At 35.3% G+C, this 15,783-nt stretch overlaps 1 protein-coding gene across 8 annotated transcripts in view; it reads right to left on the bottom strand.

The window, feature by feature from the left end:
- The window catches only part of OPA1 (OPA1 mitochondrial dynamin like GTPase), a 90,819-nt gene that overhangs the window by 22,411 nt on the left and 52,625 nt on the right, over positions 1-15,783 (bottom strand). For all 8 annotated transcript variants that reach the window (XM_065876931.1, XM_065876925.1, XM_065876929.1 and 5 more), the window contains 5 exons: positions 13,675-13,827; positions 12,191-12,299; positions 11,595-11,674; positions 8,356-8,496; positions 6,418-6,534 (listed from right to left, as the gene is read on the bottom strand). In XM_065876931.1, the coding sequence (XP_065733003.1) occupies positions 6,418-6,534; positions 8,356-8,496; positions 11,595-11,674; positions 12,191-12,299; positions 13,675-13,827 (600 nt within the window). The remainder of the gene's footprint in view (positions 1-6,417; positions 6,535-8,355; positions 8,497-11,594; positions 11,675-12,190; positions 12,300-13,674; positions 13,828-15,783) is intronic.

The raw sequence follows: 15,783 nt of genomic DNA, 5'->3' as shown, positions 1-15,783 counted from the left end.
GCAGAAGTTCACAGAATATATCCTTACTTAGCGTTTAGTTCAACTAACAATCATGTTATCTTACATATGCCCTTAGGCTAAGCTCTGTTCTTTGAGTGTACACTCAAGCCATTTTTGAAATTCAGCTGCATATGCAAATACATTAACGATGTCTTAAAAAAGCTTATCCTCTGGGTGAGGAGTAAAACAGGGGTAGGAGATTAAGTAGTACAAACAACTATGTATAAAATAAATAAGCTACAAGGATATATTGTACAGTGCAGGGAAATACAGCCAATATTTCATAGTAACTTTAAATGGAGTATAATCTATAAAAATATTGAATCACTATTCTGTATACCAGAAACAAATATAAAATAGTAAATCAACTATATTTCAATTAAAAAATAGCATATTCCTTTTTGAAAGCAAGGGAAAAAGCAAGAAAGCAAGAAAGAAAGAGAAAGAAAGAAAAAGAAAGATTATTCAATAGAGAGGTCTTACTAACAATGAAAATTATGCAAACAACTTGCCAATTTTTACACAGGCACGTTTAAACACAAATTTCTTTTAAGCTGCGGAAAACGCAAAAGAAAAACATTTTAGGGATCTCAAATAAGATCGCTGATTAACAGAGCTCTTTCAGAAGGACACTTTAAAAAGCATTTATCCTTGTATGAAAAAGCTCAAAATACATTAGTTTACCGCCACCTAGGGGTTACTTTGTAAAATGTGACATTAAAGTGCAGTTGTCCATTCTAAGAACTTTCTACAGTTCTTTTAAAGAATTATTTAAAGCAAGATTTTCATGGAGGAAGCTTGCACAAGCCTCTTAGATAGCCTCATCCACCAAAGGGCAGACACCAGAAACAAGAACTATAATCCTGCAGCCTGTGGAATGTAAACCACATTCACAGAAAGACAGACAAAATGAAAAGGCAGAGGACTATGTACCAGATGAAGGAACAAAATAAAACCCCAGAAAAACAATTAAATGAAGTGGAGATAGGCAACCTTCCAGAAAAAGAATTCAGAATAATGAGAGGGAAGATGATCCAGGACCTCAGAAAAAAGAATGGAGGCAAAGATCAAGAAGATGCAAGAAATGTTTAACAAAGACCTAGGAGAATTAAAGAACAAAAAGAGATGAACAATACAATAAGTGAAATGAATAATACCCTAGAAGGACTCAATAGCAGAATAACTGAGGCAGAAAAACAGATAAGTGACCTGGAAGACAAAATAGTGGAATTCACTGCTGTGGAACACAATAAAGAAAAAAGAATGAAAAGAAAGAAAGACAGCCTAAGAGACCAACATTAAACACACCAACATTCTCATCATAGGGTGCCAGAAGGAGAAGAGAGAAAGAAAGGACCTGAGAAAATATCTGAAGAGATAACTGCTGAAAACTTCCCTACATGGGAAAGGAAATAGTCACCTAAGTTCAGGAAGCTCAGAGTCCCAGGCAGGATAAGCCAAAGGAGGAACATGCAAGAAACTTAGTAATCAAGTTGACAAAAGTTAAAGATAATGAAAAAATATTAAATGCAACAAGGGAAAAGCAACAAATAACATACAAGGGAATTCCCATAAGTTTGTCAGCTGATTTCTCAGCAGAAACTCTGTAGGCCAGAAGGCAGTGGCACAATATATTTAAAGTGATGCAAGGGAAGAACCTACAACCAAGATCACTCTACCCGGCAGGGATCTCATTCAGATTTGACAGAGAAATCAAAAGCTTTAGACAAGCAAAAGCTAAGAGAACTCAGCACCACAAAACCAGCTCTACAACACATGCTAAAGGAACTTCTCTAAGTGGGAAACACAAGAGAAGGACCTGCAAAAACAAACCCAAAACAATTAACATAATGGTAATAGGAACATACATATTGATAATTACCTTAAATGTGAATGGATTAAATGCTCCAACCAAAAGACACAGGCTCACTGAATGGATACAAAAATAAAACCCATATATATGCTGTCAACAAGAGACCCACTTCAAACCAGGGACACATACAGACTGAAAGTGAGGGGATGGAAAAAGATATTCCATGTAAATGGAAATCAAAAGAAAGCTGGAGTAGCAATACTCATATCAGATAAAATAGACTTTAAAATAAAGAAAGTTACAAGAGACAAGGAAGGACACTACATATGATCAAGGGATCAATCCAAGAAGATATAACAATTATAGATATATATGCACCCAACATAGGAGCACCTCAATACATAAGGCAAATGCTAACAGCTATAAAAGAGGAAATCAACAGTAACACAATAGTGGGGGACTTCAACACCTTACCTACACCAATGGACACATCACCCAAACAGAAAATTAAAAAGGAAACACAAGCTTTAAATGACACAACAGACCAGATAGATTTAATGGCTATTTATAGGACATTCCATCTAAAAACAGCAGATTACACTTTCTTCTCAAGTGCACATGGAACATTCTCCAGGACAGATCACATCCTGGGTCACAAATCAAGCCGTGGTAAATTCAAGAAAACTGAAATCATATCAAGCATTTTTTCTGACCACAATGCTATGAGATTAGAAATAAGTTACAGGGAAAAAAACGTAAAAGACACAAACACATGGAGGTTAAAAAATATGCTACTAAATAACCAAGAGATCACAGAAGAAATCAAAGAGGAGATCAAAAAACACCTAGAGACAAATGACAACGAAAACACGACAAACCAAAACCTATGCGATGCAGCAAAACCAGTTCTAAGAGGGAAGTTTATAGCAATACAATCCTACCTCAAGAAACAAGAAAAATCTCAAACAAACAACCTAAAGTTACACCTAAAGGAACTGGAGAGAGAACAAACAAAACCCAAAGTTAGTAGAAGGAAAGAAATAATAAACATGAGAGTAGAAATAAATGAAATAAAAACAAGAAAACAATAGCAAAGATCAATAAAACTAAAGCTGGTTCTTTGAAAAGATAAACAAAATTGATAAACCTTTAGCCAGATGCATCCAGAAAAAGAGGAAGAGGACTCAAATCAGTAAAATTAAAAATAAAAAAGGAGAAGTTACAACAGACACTGCAGATATACAAAGCATCCTAAGAGACTACTACAAGCAACTGTATGCCAGTAAAATGGACAACCTGGAAGAAATGGATAAATTCTTAGAAAGGTATAACCTTCCAAGACTGAACCAGGAAGAAATAGAAAATATGAACAGACCAATCACAGGTAACAAAACTGTGATTAAAAATCTCCCAACAAATAAAAGCCCAGGACCATATGGCTTTACAGGTGATTTCTATCAAACATTTAGAGAAGAGCTAACACCCATCCTTCTCAAACTCTTCCAAAAAATTGGAACAGAGGAAGAACATTCCCAAACTCATTCTACAAGGCCACCATCACCCTGATGCCAAAACCAGACAAAGATACTACAAAAAAAGAAAGTTACAGACCAATATCACTGATGTATTTAGATTAAAAAATCCTCAACAAAATCCTAGCAAACAGAATCTAGCAACACACTGAAAGGATCATACAGCATGATGAAATGCGATTTATCCCAGGGATGCAAGGATTCTTCAAAATATGCAAATCAATCAATGTGATACACCATATTAACAAAGTGAAGAATAAAAACCATATGATCATCTCACTAGATGCAGAAAAGGCTTTTGACAAAATTCAACACCCATTCATGATGAAAACTCTCCAGAAAGTGGGCATAGAGGGAACCTATCTCAACATAATAAACGCCATATATGACAAACTCACAGCAAACATCATTCTCAATGGTGAAAAACTGAAAGCATTTCCTCTAAGATCGGGAACAAGACAAGGATGTCCACTCTCACCACTATTATTCCACATAGTTTTGGAAGTCCTAGCCACAGTGATCAGAGAAGAAAAAGAAATAAAAGGAATACAAATTGGAAAAGAAGAAGTAAAACTGCTACTGTTTGCAGATGACATGATACTATACATAGAGAATCCTAAAGATGCCACCAGAAAACTACTAGAGCTAATCAATGAATTTGGTAAAGTAGCAGGATACAAAGTTAATGCACAGAAACATCTTGCATTCCTACACACTAATAATGAAAAATGTGAAAGTGCAATTAAGAAAACACTCCCATTTACCATTGCAACAAAAAGAATAAAATATCTAGGAATAAGCCTACCTAAGGAGACAAAAGACCTGTATGCAGAAATCTATAAGACAGTGATGAAAGAAATTAAAGAAGATACAAACAGATGGAGAGATATACCATGTTCTTGGATTGGAAGAATCAACATTGTGAAAATGACTCTACTACCCAAAGCAATCTACAGATTCAGTGCAATCGCTATCTAACTACCAATGGCATTCTTCACAGAACTAGAACAAAAAAATTTCACAATTTGTATGGAAACACAAAAGACCCTGAATAGCCAAAGCAATCTTGAGAAAGAAAAATGGAGCTGGAGGAATCAGGCTCCCTGACTTCAGACTATACTACAAAGCTATAGTAATCAAGACAATATGGTACTGGCACAAAAACAGAAATATAGATCAATAGAACAGGATAGAAAGCCCAGAGATAAATCTACACACCTATAATCAACTAACCTATGACAAAGGAGGCAAGGATATACAATGGAGAAAAGACAGTCTCTTCAATAAGTGGTGCTGGGAAAACTGGACAGGTACATGTAAAAGTGTGAGATTAGAACACTCCCTAACACCATACACAAAAATAAGCTCAAAATGGATTAAAGACCTAAATGTAAGGCCAGAAACTATCAAACTCTTTGAGGAAAACATAGGCAGGACACTCTATGACATAAATCACAGCAAGATCCTTTTTGACCCACCTCCTAGAGAAATGGAAATAAAAACAAAAATAAACAAATGGGACCTAATGAAACTTAAAAGCTTTTGCACAGCAAGGAAACTGTAAACAAGACGAAAAGATAACCCTCAGAATGGGAGAAAACATTTGCAAATGAATCAATGGAGAAAGCATTAATCTCCAAAATATATAAACAGCTCATGCAGCTCAATATTAAAAAAACAAAGAACCCAATCCAGAAATGGGCAGAAGACCTAAGTAGACATTTCTCCAAAGAAGACATACAGATGCCCAAGAGGCACATGAAAAGCTGCTCAACATCACTAATTATTAGAGAAATGGAAATCAAAACTACACTGAGGTATCACCTCACGCTGGTTAGAATGGGCATCATCAGAAAATCTACAAACAACAAATGCTGGATAGGGTGTGGAGAAAAGGGAACCCTCTTGCACTGTTGGTGGGAATGTAAATTGATACAGCCACTATGGAGAATAGTATGGAGGTTCCTTAAAAAACTAAAAACAGAATTACCATATGACCCAGCAATCCCACTACTGGGCATATACACAGAGAAAACCATAATTCAAAAAGACACATGCACCCCAATGTTCACTGCAGCACTCTTTACAATAGCCAGCTATGGAAGCAACCTAAATGCCCATCGAAAGATGAATGGATAAAGAAAATGTACATATATACAATGGACTATTACTCAGCCATAAAAAGGAACGAAACTGGGTCATTTGTAGAGACGTGGATAGACCTAGAGACTGTCATACAGAGTGAAGTAAGTCAGAAAGAGAAAAACAAATGTTGTATAATAATGCATATATGTGGAATCTAGAAAAATGGTACAGATGAACTGGTTTGCAAGGCAGAAACAGAGACACAGATGTAGTGAACAAACATATGGACACCAAGGGGGGGGAAGCAGGGAGAGGGGTGGTGGTGGTGGGATGAATTGGGAGATTGGGATTGACATATATACACTAATATGAATAAAATTGGTAACTAATAAGAACATGCTGTATAAAAAAAATAAATAGAAAAAAATAGATTTTCATGATATAAAGAATTATAATATGGGGGGAAAAGCATGATAAAAAATGTAGTGCATTATTATTTCCATTATGCAAATAAATGGTTATGTTATATATCTACACACACATACATACAACATGTATAGAAAGAGGTGAACAGATATACATAAAAATGTTAACTAAAAGTACTTCTAGGTCAGGGGATTATAAAATATTGTTTCCTTTTGCATGGTTGTTTTTTTAACATTTATTTATTCCATTTACTTTCTATAATGGTAAAGTATTATTTTCTAACATAAATTTAATTCTTAAAAAAATCTTTAAAAAGTATTGTAGTGCCTATTATATGCACATGATCTAATATGCACTGGGATGATATGTATGTAAAATGTAATCACTACAAAAGTGGTAAATATCTTTGAAAAAATAAGAGTTAGGTCACTCTATAAATTACGCATACTTTTTTTCAGAAGATCAAAAGACTTAAAAGTTAATGCTAAACCTCAAGCTTACTTTTAAGCAATTAAACAACTATCACTAAAAAACATTTCTCTTTGTTTTTGGAAACCTTACCTCAGAATCTACAAAATGCCTCTGGTAGTAATAGAAGCCTCTTCGACAAAGGTTACAATGGTTTAGAGCTGTTTTTAAGAAATGTCTTCTATAAACTTGGTGCCAAGTATCCTTGATCTAAAATAATAAAAAGAAAAGAGACCAAAGAGTTACTGTATGCTCTCTAGGTTGATCAAACACATTGTGAAAAATCATATACAAAGTTTACTTATAAAAAAGTTAATTAAAACCAATGGCAATGTTGTTATTCTGTCAACCTTCTGTATCCATTAAAAAAATTTTTTTCAAGGTAAAGATTAGACCACTAGTACTCTGACTCCTTACCAGTCTATATACTTCAATATTTGCAGTGTTTCTAACAAGCATTATTATTAATCATCTTGTAGAGTATAGAGGGTGGAGATTATCTTCCTCTAGTTAGAGGTAAGGTGTCCAAGGCAAAAAGAGGTTGTGAGCCTTGTCAGAGGTCAGAGTCAGACTAGGAAGCTGGTCTCAGACCATGTCCATCAACCCAACAACATTTCCTTTCTCGTTATGAAATTTCATTGTTCCTTCAGCAATATGACCCCCACCACTTTATTACTATATAGTCTGTTAGGGTGTTCAGAGGTCTTCCACACCATTGTCTTTTTTCAAGCACAACAAAAATAATGTTGAGAAAGTAGAACAAGCATCATCAACACCATCTGACAGATGAGAAAAGGGGGCTGAGATTATACCAATAACTAAAGGCAGTATTACTAGCTAACAGAATGGAAGTGTACTGGAATTCACATCTCCTGACATCTAGTCTATCCACTATTCTTATCACAGTACTTTGCTACCTATTTTATAGCTTCACAAAATGCAGTGAACATAGTTTCTCTTGGAAAAAATCTGATACTTTCTCGCTCACAGAAAGTAAGATATACAGCCAATTCATATCCTAAGATATGGATAAAGTCCCTCCTATTGTATTAACCACTTATAAAGTTCAAAAGTATCCAACCGAACAGAATTTACTGTTAGTAAGAGCTAGGACCAATGTGGATAAATGAAATCTATATTCAACTAATAATTTCATGTAATCATTAGTTTTAATTTCATTTTCAATTTATAAACAATGAGATGTATAGCAGCTTTAACTGTTTCTTTTCATCAGTTTTCTTTTCTTGTTCTGACCTCTGGTGGATTTTAAATTAAGTATACTCATTTCTCCAGTGCAGAAACATAAATAGCAAATAAATCTTTAAAAGAATCTATGCATGGCCCTGAAACTTCTTAAATGATTGTTTTCCTCACTAGAATTACTTTTCTAAATGGGGTTCCCTTAAGCTAATTTAAGCTAATGTTAAAATGAAGTTTTGATCCCTTACACCCTAACTAACTAGGGAACACAGGCCCAGAAACACAATTGTTTTTTTAAATTTTTCTCCAAATAAGCATCATGAAGGTAAGCAAAAGTAGCCTAAACTATAATTATATATCCTCATATTTATTATGAAGAAAGAAAATGAGATAGAACCCAAAGGTATTATCCAATTTACTCATACTTGATTAAGATACATTTGACTGAAAAAACATACATATTAAGTGAGCCATATTTAAGCAAAAATTTCATTCTGTAATCTGAAACAGTGTAACGTAGTGCAGAGATCTCTGTGAGGTCTCTCCCCTTTTCCCAGAACTTACTGCTGAATTTGCCCAGAGAACTTCCCTTTTCTAAGTCTCAAGTTCCCCATTTACAAATTAAAGCATTATACTTAAAGCAACACTTAGAATAAAATTTCAGCTGTTTCCACACTCAAAATGACCAAGTTCTTTTTGTCAGCAAAAGTACACAGGATCAAAGTACAATTAAGCACTTAAATATCTAAGTAATACATTAGAAGTAGTAACATTTTACTACAAGAAACAAAGACTAAGGAAGCAAGTTCATGCTTTTCAGCGGTTTATTACCAAACTTGGGTCTACTTCTACTCCTCGGGATTCAAGGTTCTTTCGGACTGTAGTTATCTCATCACTTGCAAGATAAGCTGGGTGCTCCTCATTACATTTCAACATCTTCTCCAATTCATTCTTGGTTTCATTGTGAACACACTTTGAAATGTTTAAAAGAGGACTGTGTTTAGATGGTTCATGATTTGGCATAATTATAAAAACAGAGTCCCAATTTTAATGAATATATTACTTTTGCATGATTGGTGACACAAGCTCAACCACAACAAACAAGGAAAACCAGAGTACCCCGGCTTATGAATGCAAAACAACCTGGACATGTGAGGGGGCAAGGGGGGAAGGGGAATAGCCCTATTTGCTATACTTTATCGATACTTTGGCTGAGATGTTTTACTGTCCAAGTCACAGGATCAGGCACCTTACTATGTACATCCTTTCTTGACCTTAGGGTATGATTTCAATCTAGGAAAAAGTGCCCTATATACATGGGAAGAGATAATGTTCTATAAATGCCTCATATCTAAGAACTGGATGACTGTAAGGCCCTGTGCCTGTTGACATGCTCCTTTTCTGATAAATACAAAATTCAGTCTGATTTTTTAAAAAAGTCTTTTCATTGAAATCGTTCTTAGATTGCTTCTGTGAGGTGCCCAACATTCTTAAATTCACTTCCAGTCTCTTCTCTATAACTGTTTACAATCTCTTCATCAAATGAGGAAAGCATACACACTAGTGGTAAGTCTGAAAGCAAGACTCAGTACCGTGTCAAATTAACTTTATCTTTTCATTTTTTCCATCCTTCTTTCAAAACTGGATGGTACAGGAAACTAGCTTCAAATTCACTACTCTAAACAAGTTACTACCATAGCACTTTGCCCCAAACTGTACCAAGCTACAGAATCTGAGTATTTATATAAAAATAACACTGAAACACAAATAAACGGCTTGTAAATGGAACTACTAAATAATATTCTCTGAAAACATTAGAAGAAATTTAATAAAGAGAAATTTCACTGTTTCCTTAAACTTCTGCTATTTGGTCTTAGACAGGAAGGAAAATTCCAACTATATTCTCCCACTCTTCCTGCCCTGTTTCACTTCCACCTGTCCACCTGTTCCCACCATGCTGGCTGTTCAGGAGAACACCACTCTCCCATCTATCCTGACCAAGATTTCCATTAGTTTAGCTCAAAGTGAAAATGTTTCAAAGGAATGGTTTTTCCCCAGAAGATTAGGAAAAAGTAACAATATAAAAGCAAAATATAGTTTTCAGAACATGGATTTCTCATCTTTAGCAAAGGACAATCTTAAGTTTCTTTTCCTGCTAAATCCTGCCAACTCAAAAAGAAAAGGAACTGTTACACAGCTACCTATCTAAACTTGCCGTGTGGGACCTAGGGATATTCTCAACTTCTAGAATCTGTTTCTCACTGAAAACTCCAGGTATGAAGTCTAGACCAGCGGTTTTCAACTGGGAGTGGGAGGGTTAGAGAGGTTAGAGGAGAGCTTGAGTCGGTGAGTCTGACATGACGCTTTGCTTTGACAGAGAAAACAAAACCTGCGTATACAAACACCTCCCCTGCGGTTCTTCTGTCCCTCCCGTCTACACTCCAAACTATGGCCTCTGTTTGTTTTACAGTCAGACTGAGTCTTACACATGCCACCCTGATAACCCTAGGAGAAGCTCTTCTCTGAAGGGTTTCCAAATTCCTCTTCTAGGCTACAGATCCTCGCACTGACAGTAAAACTAATTCCTCTGCTTCTCTTGAAGGGATTTCCTATGGGTTCAAGTTCCTGAGAAAGTAACTTACAACCAGGAATCACTCCTCTCTGAGTGTGTTTGGCCAAAGCATATTTACTACCAGTTGCTGAGGCAAGTTCTGCCATCACTGATTGTTCTAGACCTAATTAGGCCTAATTTCACTAAGCCTTAAAGGTCAGACGCCATTGTTCTTTGGAGTTTATCTGCCTTACACCAGTTCTTTCTAATCAATGCCTCTACCTGTCTCAAAGTCAGAAATCTCTGATGAATCCCCTAGGAATTCTGTTCTGAAAGACCGCCTCCTCACAGCCCATGTGTATAGCAGAGATAACTGATGTACTCTGAATACACGCATGACCCAACCACTAACTCTGTCCATTTCTTCAGCTTCTTTTCAGTCTCTGAGTGACTCATTTTCCCACAAAAATCATATCAGAAAAAAAAAGAGAAGAGGACTGTCCCCTCACTATTTTAAGACAAACTGGGACTTATATCTGATAGATATCTTACGAAACAAGAAATGCATAAAACCAGAAAAACATAGGGTGTTGATTATATAATTAACTCTGTATTTAAAATAAAAACAAAACAATTAAAAAAGAATAGGAATGATATGTCATTTGGTAATTTTTCATTCTCTTTATCTGCTCTCTCAATACACACACATCTGATGGTCTCATTTCTCTAATTACATGGATTCAAGGAAGGAAGAAAGGAAGTAAATTAGATGCCACCTCTTTTTCTTATTCATTACTTCCTTCATCTATGTATTTTGATTTTATATTCTATTTACCATCTTTTACTTAAGGAATTAACATAAGAAAGAGATGGTGGTGTAAGACTCAATGCTAATAAGAAAAGAAGCCATAACAACAAGGAAAGAATAAAAATAGGTGGGGGGAAGGGGGGGAGGATTTTAATGATTACACATTTTCCCTCTATTTATTCATTTGTAAAGTTATTTATACTTGCCTTTACCATTTTGTTCTTTTAAAGTGATCATTAAATGTTTATAATATGAATTCTATAATTCTACTTCCTGTCTGAATTTTTATGCTTATTTTGTGAACATAGGAGCAAAAAATGCAAAAGGATAAAATAGTTTAAATAGACAACTAACAGAAAAATCCAGTGATAATAATAGAATAAGGTTTTAAAAAGACATTATATCTTCTATTCTAATCACATTCATTCTACATCCTCTGAAGTTCCTGTCACTTTTTCTTGTTTATAAATTTAATCTTCATTTCACCTCAAACAGGCACTTGAACAAAGTAATCAACCACTCTTTTTAATAAAAAAAGCTACCTCATATTTTTTTAGACTTTCTTTTGTAGTTTACTGTTTTTTCTAAAGATTTATTGTCTTTTAGAAAGGCTAATATAAAATATTTGAAATTATTAAGTTTGGCTTAGAGGCATTCAGAGGTTATATTTTAATGCCTGAATTAAAATGCCAAAGATTTGTTTGTTTTTACCTGTTCTTGGGTTCGATTCTTCCAGTATAACCACCTCTTTTTCCAATCTGGACCTACCATATTTTCAATTGCATTTTCAGCTAGAAAAATTAAAAAAAAATTTTTTTTTATTTATCAGGAAATGTATCACTTACCAGGTACATAAATTATAACTAATACTATGTTGCTTTCTTAACCACTTCAAAAACACTGTGTCAATATGAAGTCAGTTGAAATAAAGAATAAAACTATATAATTGATATGGTACATATATAAGAAAGCATTTAATTATATATGTTTAGAATCTATGAAAAGTATAATTGCTTATAAAGTTCCCATAAGTATAGTAGCAAACACTAAAATAGTCTGAATTTCAGCTTTTTAGAATATAAGTACATATAGATATCATGTGTCCAATTTAACATTTTTTTCAATTTAACATTTTTAATAGTTACAAGCAGTTGACCAAAAAATTGCACAAATAATAGTCAACTAGAATAGTACTGACAAAGAACTTGAGATGTTAGATTTTTTTTTAAAACCAATGTTCACTAAAGTTAGGTGACTCTTTATCCACTGAGAATACTCAAAACTCAATAACCCATGTCCCTACTTACTATCCTTGAGACGAGCCTGAAGAGCCTCTTCCATAAAGTAAATAGCTGCATCCCATTGCTGTTTATCAGATATGGACCGATCTTCTAAAGCATTGTGCTGAATAACCCTCTGAAACAACAAGGAAAGAAAAACAGCTATTTTGATGGATATCTTGTCATTTTAGTAATTTTAATTCTAACTGACAGCTCAGAAAATATCCAAACTAGCAGATGTATCTACAACAACATAAAAGTATGTCCCTCCCACACAAATGCAGAGGGTCCTATTGTCTGCCTGCTTATTTGTCAGCTTTCTGTCTAAAAAATAAAACAGTGGAGATTTTCTCCTAGCCCAAATTAAATGAGCTCACCATCAAGAAGATAGCTGGGGGTTGGGGGGTGGGTAGAGAATTACATATTTAACTACATAAAATTACACCCTAGAACCCTGGTATTCAGGAGCTAATGATTCAGATCATCTCTACTGCTTCTTTTTGCCCTATGACCTACGTGTTAGCATTTTCAAAAAGGAGAGGAGAAAAAAAAAAGCAATAACCATTATCTCACTGTTAACACCAATGGAAAATGTAATGGAAGGAAGCTTAAGAGGTCTAGACAATCATAAGTAAATGTTAGTTACTTATTGTAAGAAAATTGGTTTCCAAATCTTATAGCTTTTGAATTAATGAATGAATGAAAATGGCACCACTCTCTCTCAGCAAGCCAATCTTATTAAGGCATTTAACAAGAATGGATATGGTTTTCAAATATGAAGACAAACATTTCTTTAAAAAAAAACCCTATAATTATGATCAGCCCACAGTGAAATATGCATTCTTAGAAAACTGCTCAGTCTTATCTTTAACAGTTCCTCCCATAACTGTCTGGACAGAGTGGGTGGTTAAAAAAGGTTTGATTAGGTGATGAGAACATTCTACGTAACAAAAGATTTATCAGGTGATGAAGGTCAGGAGCCAGGCTTTACAATAAAGACACAATGGGGCTCGTATCCCAGCTTTGCCAATGACAACAATATAACTGCTTAAGAACAAAATAAAACAATGCTTACAAAATACATAGAGTTTCTGGTACCTTGTAAGCATCCAACACATGGTAGTTAGCATTATGATTTTAGGAATCTAACATTTTGACTCAACTCCACTGAAAACCAATGCATCTAATTCTTTTTACCACTGAGGGTAAAATGAGAAGCAGCTATCCGTAGTTCAGGCCCACGTAAATTCTGTGGAAGTTTATAGAAACCTGTTTACTGCAAGGTTTGATTTTCTTCTGAAATGATAGCCAAGAAAGAAATAGCAGAGGGCGATTTTAGAAGGGCAGAAAAACGTCAAAAGACCGATTATATTTCGTAAATCTATTTCGTTCCTTATTTTCAATTCAGAACCTAATTTAAATAGTCATATAAAAATATTCTATAAAAGGATATCAATTTGAGAAATTATATAAAAAAATGAGGCTGGCACCCTAATATACAAATGAAATACCAAGCTGTCCTCTGCAAAATCATTCCACTTGTGGCGTTTAATAGTTTCTTCCTTAACAGCCTCTTTAAGTTTATCAAATATGTCATCATGCTCTTTTCCTTTCGGTTCTGTCATGAAGCGGGAAAATTCTTCTTGTAGGGTCTCCCAAGCAACCTAGAATGATTTAAAAGAAAAAAGCTGCACCTATATTGCATACTTTCATTTAATGTGTAACAAGAAAAATAAACACATGAATTTAAGCCAAGTAGATGTGATAAATCAGTTAATCAGAAAATACATATGAAATCACATTTTTAAAAAAAGGTATAGCAAATATAAACTCTGCCCTCAAGAGCTCATACTGGTAGCTGGTGGAATAGACTTGGCCTCCTGACATGTTTCGCTACACATACACAGCATCTCAAATTTTAAAAAAAAATAGTAACCAACATTTAAAAACTGAGAGACTTCCTATAAAATCCAGGTTTCCAGCATCACTTGAACCACCTGGCAACACTGGGCCCATGTTCCTGCACACCTTCGCCCGCTGGAGCTAAACAGGAGCTGCCTGTCCCTTCAGAGAAGGCATGCAGGCCACATTAGCCACCAGACTCGGTTCACTTACTTATTTACTTCACTCTCTACAACATCTGAGTTTGCCTGCCTCTTCCATACTGTAAAAAGTTTAAAATTTCTTAATGACTTTGCTTTTACACATCTTTGCCCTTATGCAAATATATGAGGTAATGTGTCAGTACTTTTGAACACAGGTGAGTATTATTCAGCCTTGTACTATTGCTAATTCCCAATTATCTGAACAGTGAAAGGAGAGCACAGTGTCAAAATCAATTAAGAACTAAACCTACTTAGGACTAAATGGGCTAGTTAATATTGCATTTTATATCTAGCCCTCTTCGTTTTAAACATTAAGAAATTATGGCATAAGGAAAGGTGACTGTCCAAGAATACAGAGTGAGGTATTAAAATCTGTTTCCTGACCTTCAGCAGGTTCACATCTTTCTACCACACCTATGTGTGAAGGGAGAAAGCAGCAAAAGACAGAATCACTTGCCATTTTTATGATTACTTCTGCTGCTTGAACCTTAGGATATGAAAATATGCTATCATGGGACAGGGTCCAGAAAAATGTTAGAGCCAGTAGTGAGGAGAAGTGGCAGCAGCTCTCTAATTACTTTAGGGGGAAATGTGTCGAGACCAGGGGTCAGCAACATGGAGCTTAGATAGAGTGGCTGTAAGAGTTCTTAGAAAAAGAGACTTGAGGAAATTGAGAACAGAGATAAAGAAGCAAGGACTGGAAGGGTAGGAAAGGGGTAAAATACACCTGAATAATTAGACACTGACATTTTGTTTCTAAGGTAGGTAATGAAAAACAAAAATTTTTTTTTTTTTTTTTTTTTTTTTTGCAGTACACAGGCCTCTCACTGTTGTGGCCTCTCCCATTGCGGAGCACAGGCTCCGGACGCACAGGCTCAGCGGCCGTGGCTCACGGGCCCAGCCACTCCGCGGCATGTGGGATCCTCCCAGACCAGGGCACGAACCCATGTCCCCTGCATCGGCAGGCGGACTCTCAACCACTGCGCCACAAGGGAAGCCCCCCCAAATTATTTTTAACATGGATTCTAATTTTGTGAGCAACTTCACAACGAAGCAAAGGACACAATGGCTCTTATCTACAACAATCGTTCTTCAGAGTAATGTGCCTGGCAAGATCAACTTGGATGATGATCATAATCATCATAATAGCAGCTGGCATTTACCAAATGGTTACTATGGAGCAGATACTGTCCAAGTATTCTACATATGTTAACTCCTTGACTCCTCACAACAATTTATGATGTAGGCAACACTTTCATCCTTATTTTATAAATGAGAAAACAGGAAGGTTATTAAGCAAACAGCCCAAGGATCGCATAGCTACAAAGTGGTAGAGCCAAGATACATGGGTATCAGAAATGCTTTCTCTAAGGTACTTGCTTACAATTCCTAGTCTAACCTTCTGGCAGGGTCCTAACTAAGGAAATAATTATTTAAGTAAAATTGAGCCCTGCATAAAATCAACAAATAAAATGTTTCATCCATTGAACATTTTCCTTATGGAATCTCTAACTA

The sequence above is a fragment of the Phocoena phocoena genome, chromosome 4, assembly GCF_963924675.1.
Source record: "Phocoena phocoena chromosome 4, mPhoPho1.1, whole genome shotgun sequence".
Taxonomy (NCBI): domain Eukaryota; kingdom Metazoa; phylum Chordata; class Mammalia; order Artiodactyla; family Phocoenidae; genus Phocoena; species Phocoena phocoena.
This window is presented reverse-complemented; position numbering and strand designations above follow the sequence as displayed.